The sequence below is a fragment of the Elephantulus edwardii genome, unplaced genomic scaffold, assembly GCF_000299155.1.
Source record: "Elephantulus edwardii isolate Elephantulus edwardi_28Jun2011 unplaced genomic scaffold, EleEdw1.0 scaffold00016, whole genome shotgun sequence".
In the NCBI taxonomy this organism is placed as follows: Eukaryota; Metazoa; Chordata; class Mammalia; order Macroscelidea; family Macroscelididae; genus Elephantulus; species Elephantulus edwardii.
This window is the reverse complement of record NW_006399766.1, coordinates 17,153,119-17,164,180: the sequence shown is the minus strand read 5'-3', so window position 1 is coordinate 17,164,180 and position 11,062 is coordinate 17,153,119. Positions and strand designations below refer to the sequence as shown.

The 11,062-nt window shown below is 40.3% G+C and overlaps 1 protein-coding gene across 1 annotated transcript in view; it reads right to left on the bottom strand.

The window, feature by feature from the left end:
- HPRT1 (hypoxanthine phosphoribosyltransferase 1) overlaps positions 1–11,062 on the bottom strand; it is a 39,764-nt gene that overhangs the window by 13,595 nt on the left and 15,107 nt on the right. The window contains exon 4 of the mRNA XM_006881880.1: positions 9,332–9,515. Within this exon, the coding sequence (XP_006881942.1) occupies positions 9,332–9,515 (184 nt within the window). The remainder of the gene's footprint in view (positions 1–9,331; positions 9,516–11,062) is intronic.

Below are 11,062 nucleotides of genomic sequence, written 5' to 3'. Positions count from 1 at the left end.
ACACACACAAAACCCCTGCACATTATTTTTCATCTTCAGGAAGGTAATTGCAATTGCTCCTTTTCTAATTAATTTAAAACCCACAGTTTCACATGTACATAATGATTAATGGTACCATTCCCCGCCCATCTACTAAAAGACTTGTCTAAAACCTGAATCTTTAAATGGGAGTAAATTATACTAAATGATTGAGACTGCAAATAGTGTTAAATGGCGACATCTTCTGTAGAACTTTGGTATTACAGTACAGTCGCAATAGACTGAGAAGAACTAGCAAAGAAAATCTGAGAACAGAAAGGCGTATAAGAGTTGTAGAAAAAGCACCTGTTATCGAAAGACTATAGTGACAGGGCAAGAGACAAGAAAATTCTAAGCATATGAGACACTACTGCTTTACTAACATCCAAATCTCCATATTCTTGCTTTCCTGAAAGTTTTTTAGCCAAGTCTTTGCTGAGGCTTTGTTCATGGAAGCTTTAAAAAACAAAACTAAACCCCCTCACTGCCACTGACCAGGAACCCACTTATAGCTGACCCTGCAGTAAGTTTTCAGAGGCAGTAGGTTGCACGGAAGGAGCTCTTACTCCCAAAGAGCAGCTGGTGGATTCAAACCACCTGCCACTGGGTTGGCAGCACCTCTCCATACCCAATAGGCCACCAGAGGTCCCTCGTGGCCAGGAGACTTGCCCTTTCCTCCTTCCACGGAAGCTGGGACAAGTGTCCTAACTTTTCTCTGTTTTGTTCTATTAGAGTATCTCATGGACCTTTTCTTTAATTACAAAGATGGAGATGACCGGAGTTGCCCCCACAGCTGCTCTTCCCTGCCATCCCGGCTCCTTAACCCACCATGTCCGCACCAATTATATAATAGGGAAGAAAAGATAATCTCCCCTTAGGGTCTGTGGTTCCATTTTGCCTACCTCTCTAGAGGTGAAGTAAATAAAGGAGAAAAGAAACAGAACCCTTGCTTATTTCATTTGTTCATCCCTAAAGAGTTTGGAAAACCTGTTGCTGTTGTTAGGTGGCTTCAAGTTGAACCTTGCCCTATGTATCTGGCACTATCCTCACCCTCTCTGTCCTGCCCATTGTTACGGGCCCCGAGCCAATTCATATAATTGAAGGTCTTTCTCTCTTTATAAAGACACTCATAATAAAAGTCACCGATCACAAAAATACAAAGTGCTTTCATTTATGTCATCACAATCAACTTCTGACAAAGTCAACAGAAGAGAACACGCTGTGATGGTGAACAACACACCTACATATATTTGCAAACTTTCAGAAGTACTTCATGGTTTTCATTCCACGCTTAGTTTGGGACAGAGATTTGATCAAACAAACAAGTTCAATAAAAACTACTTTTTATGGCCCAAGAGAATACTTTACTAACAACAGATGATGAGTATGTGCTTGAGTGCAGCCATCCATTTCCTTTCTACAGTTGGTGGTTTGAGGGAGCCAAAATTGAATGTTATCTTCACGTTCTAGGAACCCAGGGGCTTATATAAAAGCTGAGCAGGTGAATAAGAACTACATCAAAGTGAAAGCTCACAGGAGAGAGTGAAAAAGGACACTTTTGCTCCAAGCTCCATACAAAGTTTCCACAGAGCACAGATAAGCACACATATCTGTTCCTGACAAGTGAAACACAACACATTCACTGATCTACAGACTCAATTAAATAAACAGGAGAAAGGCATGAAGTACTTCATTTGCACTAATATATGTCCAGATGGACAGCAGATAAGCTTTAGATAATCTTGTGTCAACATCCAAACAGTACACCTGCATTGAACTCTTCTGGAGGGAAAAGCAAATCTCAAAGCATGCTGAGTAAATAAAAAAGCAAATTGCTGGATACACAGATACAGGTCAGGCTAAAAGTTACCCACTTTTTAAAAGAGTTATTTTAAAGGCACTCCTCTATTTTCTACGGTTTTCTTTACTAAGCTTACCCAAATAGTGACTTTGCAACTAAAAAGTTCACTGAATTACTTACATCCTTGAAACATTCAAGTCACCTTCAAGACCAAGATGGGAAGGTCTAGCTGAAGGAAACACGACTGCAGCCGAAGAAGAATCTCAGATCTGAGAGACTAAATTCTGTTTGCACACAGATCTTCTGAGTAGTTGTTGTTGTTATGTGCTGTCAAGTGGCTTGCAACTCATAGCGACCCTATGTTCAAGAGCTCTAACCTCCGTTCTATCCTGTGCCAACCTCGCCATCTCAAACACACTCATTCCCACCACCCCAATCACAAAATTGATCCATCTCATCGAGTCTTCCTCTCCTGCGCCTTCCCTCCACTCTCCCAAAAATGATGTCCCTCTCTAAGGACCTCCTTGGAACATGCCCAAAGTATGTGACGACGCTTCAGAATTCTTGACTCCAAGGAGCATTCCAGCATTACCCTCTCCAGGACAAACCTGTTTGTTCTCCTAGCAGTTCATGGTATATTCAACACTCTTCTCCAGCACCACAGCTCAAAGGTATCTATTCTCCTTCTATCATCCCTAGTCACTGTCCAACTGTCTGATGCATAGCACGTAATTTCGAAGACTATAGCCTTGATCAGGCGCACCTTAGTCTCCATCCTGACGTCGTTGCTCTTCAGTACTCTTGAGAGGTCCCTGACAACTGACTTTCCCAATACAATTCGTCTCTTGATTTCCTGGCTGCTGGTACCAAGAGTGTTGACTGTGGAGGCAAGCAAACTAAAGCTGTTAACAATCTCAATTTCTTCACCATTTATCATGATGCTGCCAATCAGCCCAGTGGTGAGAATCTTTGTTTTCTTGATGTTGAGCTTCAGTCCATATAGCAGGCTGCAGTCCTTGACCTTCTGCAGCAAGCACTTCAGGTCCTCCTCAGTTTCAACAAGCAGGGTTGTGTTATCTGCATAATGCAGGTTGTTGATGACTCTTCCACCAATCCTGATGCCACATTCCTCCTCGTACAACCTAGCATCCCAGATGATCTATTCTGTATATAGATTGAAAAGGTATGGAGACAAAATACATCCCTAACTAACCCCCTTCTTGATTTTGAACCATGTAGTGTCTCATTATGAAGCATATACAGGAGGATTCGAGTTGGTTAAAAGTTTTCCCCAAATAACTGGAGAGCAAGGAAATAATCAAATGAAGAGAAAGGGAAGACATAGTGGTATATAGAAGGAACCGTGGAAATCAGAATCACAGGGGGAAGTGGGGAAAGTGTGATGACATCGTGGGTAATGAAGTGAGCATTACAACAAAATGTGTACGAAAGGTTGAATGAAAAAATAATGTGCTTTGTAAACCTTCACTCAAGTTACAGTTCGTTGTTATTGCCGTGTGCTGTCGAGTCGGAATCAACCCATAGCTGACCCTCCGGTAGGTTTTCAGAGGCAGTTAATAGCATGTGAGGAGACTGCCCATCCTTCTCCCATGGAGCAGCTGGTGGCCTCAAACCGCGTGCCTTCGGGATTGCAGCGCAGCTTCTTGCCACAAGGCCACCGTGTTCAAGTTACAGTAAAATTTTTTAAAAATGAAAAGTTCTCTCAAATAAGACTCTAGATGCCGCACAGTTGAGAATGCTTGGGGTTCAGCCAAAGAGATGTTCCATCTTGGGCCACTCAAACCTCTCTGTGCCTCCTTCTCAACTGTAATGGAAGAGAATCATTAACTCCAGGGGGAAAAGGTTCTTCACAATGAAGTTTTGGTTTTTTAAAATTTTATTTTATATTGGTTTGCATACAAAAGTCATATATATTGTCCTCCATTCACCGACTGTGTGGAGCTCTGGTGGCCTAGTGGCAAGAAGCTGCACTGCAATCCTGAAGGCAAGTGGTTTAAATCCACCAGCTGCTCCATGGGAGAAGGATGGGCAGTCTCTTCCTATGCAATTAACTGCCTCTGAAAACCCCCCACAGGGTCAGCTAAGGGTCGGATCTGACTCAAGAGTACACAACAACATTGTGTTTTATAAAATTAATCACTACTGATCCATGCCCACGATACCCCACTTTTCATGTCCCCACTAGATCTATGCCAATTCCTTCACCCCCTTGGTCTGCCACGTTGAGATTTCTCCCCTTCCACGCCCTCAGCCCTCCTTCACCCTCTGGACTTTGGTACACATCTTCCTAGTTATCCTTCTATTTTGACAATAACAGTTTTATGCAGTATTTGTCCTCATGTGACTCAGACAATGAAGTCTGAAAAACAACAGCAGTCATATTGTTAGAGAAGATCACAACTCAAGCTAATAGTCTCTCTGTCAAGGCCTCCACAAAAATAGCTGACAAAATAGTTACTTATTTGAAAAAAGTCTTTCCTCTAGAGTCATCATTTTTATGAAAATATTTTTTTTAAAAAAAATTTCTTTTATTATTATGTGTGTGTGTGTGTGTACCATCAAATCGGATCTGACTGGTACAGGAGGAGACTGCCCTTCCTTTTCCAGCTGGCGGATTTGAACCACATACCTCTGGGATTGCAGTGCAGCTTCTTGCCACCAGAGCTCCCTTCTAATGGTATCTTTAACAAAATATGAAAAAATGAAACACAGTCAAGAAAGGAAACGTATTTGTGCACTGTGTCAATTATGCCTTTTTAAAATATTACACAGCCAAAGGGGAAGAAAAGGCCACTGAATGTATGAAACTCTATTTTGCTGCTTTCAAGATGCTTATTCACATTTTAATATCCCTGAAATGGGCAACTTGCAACTATCCTTGGCAATGTTTTCTCCTTTATCAGTACTAAAACAACTATAAGTAAGCCTTGAAATTAATGATATCTTAGACTTAATGCAATAAGGTATTTGGAATGGAGCAAACGAGATCCTGCACTGCTACTCTGATCAAGATTATCAAGTACACAAGCACACACATACTAACAACACAGGTAAAAATGTTTCAAAAATATCAAAGGAAAAAAATAATATTATTTTCTGCAGTTGCATTTTTTCATAATGTTCATGAATTTTTAAATTAGAAAAAGGCAATTTTTACTTTGGAAAAAAAACCCCAAAACAAAACCAGATGGAGTACGTTGAAACTTATGGCTTTATATTTTGGGTATACTTAATAGTTCATAGAGCATGTCTTTAGAATTATTACCACACATTTGGCAACCCTTAATCAGTTTTCAAAAGAGTCAAGATTAAGATAGGTAATAGAGAGCTGGGGTGGCTAAGTGGCAACAAATTGCATTGCCAATGCCAAAGTAGTTGGTTCAAATACACCAGCTGCTATGTGGGAGAAAGATGGGCAATCTTCTCCCATGCAATTTCCTATCTCTGAAAATCCACTGGAGAGTCAGTTATGGGTCAATTGGTTCTGACTCAGTGGTACACCATAAAATAATATAGGAAATACGCCATTAAAGATTATTGATGACAGAAATCATCCTAAATTGCCACTTTATGCTTCCAACAAACTAGGCTGTCTCAATATTTGTTTTATTGTTGTTGTTTTTAATATATACAGTGTTGATTACTTTCTGTGCTCAAGCAATTATTAAATGTTGTTGTTGCACTGTTATGTGCCATCGAGTCACCTGTGACCCATAGCGACCCTACGTATATTAGCTCTGAACCCTGCCCTTTCCTGAGCCAATCTTATCATCTCCCGCAGATCTAATCCCATTTCTCCAGTCACTGTATCAATTCATCTCATCTGGGGTGTTCCACTCCTGTGCTATCTGTCCACCCTTCCAAGCATGATGTTCTTCTCCAAGAACTGGTCCCTCCAGGTCACGTGCCCAAAGTATGTGAGACAAAACTTCAAAATTTTTGCCTCCAAGGAGCAGCCTTGTTTCACCCTCTCTGTAACAGACTTGTTTGCTCTCTTGGTCAAAGACATCAATTCTCCTCCTAAGTCATTGTCCAGCTCTCAGATGCATAGCAAGGAATTGTGAAGACCATGTCCTGGATCAGGCACATCTTAGTCTGCTGACTGACATCATTGCTTTTCAGTACTCTAGAGAGGTCCCTGACAGCAGACTGCCCCAATGCAATTTGTCTTTTGATTTCCTGACTGCTGATGCCAAGAGTGCTGATTGTGGAACCAAGTAAGCTGAAGCTATCAACAATCTCAATCTCTTCTTCATCTATCATGGTGCTGCCAATTGGCCCAGTGGTGAGAATCTTTGTCTTCTTGAGGTTGAGCTTCAATTCATACTGCAAACTACACTCCTTGCTTTTCTGTAGTAACACTTCTGGGCCTCCTCAGTTCTAGCAATCAAGGTTGTGTCATCTGCATAATGCAGGTTGTTAAGTCTTCCCCCAATCCTGATGCCACATTCTTCCTCATAAAGTTCAGCCTCCTGGATAATCTGTTTTGCATATAGATTGAAAGTGTATGGAGATAGGACACATCCCTGGGGTACACCCTTCCTGATTTTGAACCATGCAGTGTTTCCTTGCTCTGTCCTGGCGATTGACTCTTGGTCCAAGTATACGTTTCCCATAAGCACAATCAAGTGTTCTGGGATTCCCATTCTTCTCAGAGTCAGCCACAGCTTGTTGTGATCCACACAGTCAAATGCCTTTGCATAGTCAATGAAACAAAGATAGACATTCCTCTGGTACTCTCTGCTTTCTGCCAAGATCCAACTAACATTGGCTATAATTATTAAATAGGGCAGAAAATTTACTTCAAATAAACAAATATTATGTGGGTAGTTTCATAATTTCTACTGTCTAACAGTAAATCTACACACAATTTCACATGAAATAAAATTCCTGTTTAAGTGTTCAATTATCAATAAGCCGAAGTCTGTGGAAGGCCATAATGGCCCTGCTTTAAGTGGTTCACTGCTCCCACAGCTCACCACGCTGTCTCTGCCTCCGTCGCCATCTTGGATCTCCGAGACTTGAAAACTAGACTTTTTTTTTTTTTACAAGAAAATTAGACTTTTAAGTACACTTTGCTATGTTTAAAGTCTTACGGTTTTAATCACTTGCATTCAAATCAACAATTCTTTAAAATCTGCAACAAATGAAAAACGAAACTAAAAGCAGAAAATGGCATGAAAATGTCAAAATGTGTCTAGTGCTCCAGATTCTTTATAATTATAAAATACTTTTTAAACAATATTTTAACATTAAACTCCCTGCCACCTTTTTTTTTTAAAACACACAACTCACAACTAGTTTTTGCTTTTCAAAGATAAAGCATGAATATAAGGTCACAAGAGGAATGTGTTTTTTCCCCCACAAGTGTTGTGCAGTTGGGAGAGAAAGGCTGAAGAAAACAAACAAACAAATATGCCATGGACATGTAAGCACACATTAACATGGCAAAGGCTGGCCATGCAGGCTTCTGCTAGCAGCTAGTGCTGGTGAGAGTTAAGTCTTCTGATAATGCTGACTAAAATGAAGTCCTAGCCTAAACCAGCAAAAAAAAACAAATGTAAAATAAGTAACTTCGAGTAAAAATCCAAAATGTTATGTTTGAACAAAAAAATCTCTAGTTCTAGCAAGATTTTGTCAAGGTAAAAGGAGCTTAGAAGCATGAAGTTAAAACCACGACAAAAGAGGCTTTTAACAGGGCAGAGAAAATGTCTAACATAATACCGAAATGGTTGTTTAATCACCCACAGGACTATGGAAAAGGTCAAAAACTGGGGTCACTCAAATAGATGATTAACAGAAAGGATAAAGGCGGAAAGTTAAATATAAATAAGTGGCCTTAGTCACAAAGATGGCCTGTACGACTGATCTGTGCAATAGCAAAGTTGAAAGATTTGTTCTAATATTGAACAAGTAAGAGAAACTCAACTTTTAAGGAAATAGTTCACAGGAAGTATACTGCCAATATCCAAATACGAAGAAAAATTCACATTCACACAATCCAAGAAAATGTGCATGATGAAATGCAGTGCTAAGATAACACTGATTCTGTGTTCCCCTCATAATGCCAATCTTGCTTACTGTGTCAACATTTGGAAGCATTTGGATGCTGTGACATGGATGAGACTCGGAAGAGTTACTGTGTGTCAAAAGTGATTTCTTCAACATGTTGACATATTAGTTTCAAGTATGCCTTTTGGAAGACAAATGTTGGCCCACAATTTATCAGACCTAACTCCAAATTGCAGAAAGTGAAGAACTTGAAGCACTGCAGAAGATCAACGACTACAGCCTTCAATATGGATCACATCTCAATTTCAAGAGAATAAAAATCCTCTCCACTGGACTAACAGCATGATAGATGGAGGACAGACTGAGGTTATCAATAATGCCGTTTTACTTGGATCCACAAACACCCATGGTGGTAGCATTCAAGCAATCAAAAGATGGGTTGCCATGGGGAAATCTGCTGTCAAGGACTTCTGCAAAGTGTTTAAAGAGCAAGGATGTCAGCTTAAAGACTAAGGTGTGCCTGATCAAAGCCATGGTCTTTCAGTTGCTTCCTATGCATCTGAAAGTTGGACAAGGATTACAGAAGACCAAAGAAGAATCAATGACTTTGAATTGTGGTATTGTCCCAGAGTCCTGAATATCCCATCGACTGCCGAACAAAATTTACATTCGCATAACCAAAGAAATCCTGGATAATGAAATCCAATGTTAAGATCACACTAGTTCTGTCTCATCTCATAATGTCAACCTTGCTTGTTGTGTCAACATTAAGGGAAGGACATGCAACCAGAGGTTAGAGGCAAAGATGGTGAAACGTCATCTCACTTACTTTGGCCATATTCTCAGGAAGGGCCAATCCTTGGAAAAAGACATCAAGTTGGGAAATGTGGACGGTCAGAGAAAGAGAGGAAGACCTTCAACAAGACAGACTGACACACAATTACACAACTACAACAAAGGAATTGAGCATGACAGAGACGGTGAGGATGGTGCAGGATTGTTCAGAGTGCTGCTTCGTGTTCTTGGTGTTGACTCAATGGCATCTAAGAACAACAACTCCAAATAACTTATTATGACTCCCCATTAAACCAGTCTCACTCGGGAAGGAGTATCTGCCACTATTAAAAAAAATGGAATTGCAACAATGAATGAATGGAAATCCAAAATCTCTGTAAATGTTCATTAAAATTAATAGATTTTTTTAAAAAATGGAATTAAAAATTCCCCAAGGTGAATGGCAGTTTCCAAAACAGGTTTTCAAGAAACAAACACAGACCTTTTATACTAAGTACACAACATTATGATGAATAGCTTGATAAAGACAACAGTCAATTTTACTAACATTAAAGATCTCACTGAAGGAAGAGAAATGGACCTGTGAGTACAGTTTGTACAGTTCGGGGAGCTTCAAAGAAAATACAAGGACGCCTACAGTTCCCGTGTTTTTTAAGAAATCCACATACTGTTAAATATACTTACACAGTAGCTCTTCAGTCTGATAAAATCTACAGTCATGGGAATGGACTTATCACTATTTCTGTTCAGTGCTTTGATGTAATCCAGCAGGTCTGCAAAGAATTTATAGCCACCCTTGAGCACACAGAGGGCTACAATGTGATGGCCTCCCATCTCCTTCATCACATCCCGAGCCAGCCGTTCAGTCCTGCAGGAAGAAAAGTGGGAATCAGGTGGAAAGATTCATAACATTCCTACTTATTACCAACATCCCTTATGTACCCCAAAACACAAAACCCACTATCACGGAGCCAAGTGTGACTCATCACACACACACCCCCTCCACTGGATTTTCATAGCTGCAACTCTTTCTCCCATGGAACCACTGGTGACCGCAAACCCCTGACCTTTGGGTCAGCAGCCCACACACTCCATTTCTGAGGCTACTCCAGGAAGGCTAGTCATGCTCCATAAAGCAAAATGTAAAAAAGAAAAAAAAAATCTTCAAAATCCAGACACACTCTAGCAGCATCAATCATACAATTTTCAGATACAAACTACAGGACACCCCTTTCTTCTCTTGGCCTGGGAAATTCTGATTATAGACAATCTCTGTGACAAAAGGTTAGAAGAGATTGTAACGAAACCAACGCTCTCACACAGCATTAGGAGCATAAACTGATAAAAGGGCTTCTTGGAGGACTGTTTGAAAAGATCAAAGCAATCAATAAAGCACCTTGCCCTGGACCCAGAATTTCCACTCCAATTAAACAAGTGTCCAAATAAATGCGTAAGATGTTCCTTCTAGTATGGTCCATAACAGTGAGATCATGGAAGGATTCTGCACGTTCATTAACGTAGAGCTGGTTAAAGCAACCTTGGTCGAGTCCTGAAATGTAAGGTAAAATGCGAGGTGGCCACCGAAATGACATCTAAAGATGGGCAATCTCCTCCCCAGGGATTTACAACCTCTAAAAAACTGCTGGAGGGTCAGAGTCCTTTCCAACTCAACAAGCTATAGTAATATGGACATTTAAGCCAATTTTTAGAACCATGACAGTATGTACCCAGGTGGTCAAATGTACATACATGCATAGGAAAAAACTAATGGTAAGCTTATACACAGAGAGTTAACAGGGATGAGAAGGGAGAGAGAGGGGAAAAAAGTAAAAGGTTACCTTAAGAGTGCTCCTACAAAGAATTCCTTTTTATTTTATACAAACATGTACACAGACTGTTCTCAGGGGTTCCAAGAGTCATGAGTTCTAATTCCTACTTATTCTTTAACTGTTCTTTCCATTTCCCCTCACTTTGAAACAACTTAAACCAATCCCTGGTGGCAACAGATTCTTCTTCGCAATCACCTTCACTTGCTGCGCCAGCAGCTTTTAAAGCACTGAAAAGGTTTTAGACTTTTTAGTCTTTTCTTTCTCTAAACCAAAAATTAAATCCAAAGGGAGCTCTGGTGGCCTAGTGGCAAGAAGCTGTACTATAAATTTTTAAAAAAGAAGCTGCACTGCAATCATGAAGGTGTGTCATTCGAATTCACCAGATGCTCTACTAGAGGAGAGGCAATCACCTCCTGGGCCAGTTGGGCCCGATTTGACAGTACACAACAATAATAATAAAAAGAAATTAAAAATAAAAAGGTATTTGCAATGACTAAATCATTGAAAATATAAATTCAAAAATTGAATCGAAGGGGAGCTCTGGTGGCCTAGTGGCAAGAAGCTGCACTGCAATCCCAGAGGAACA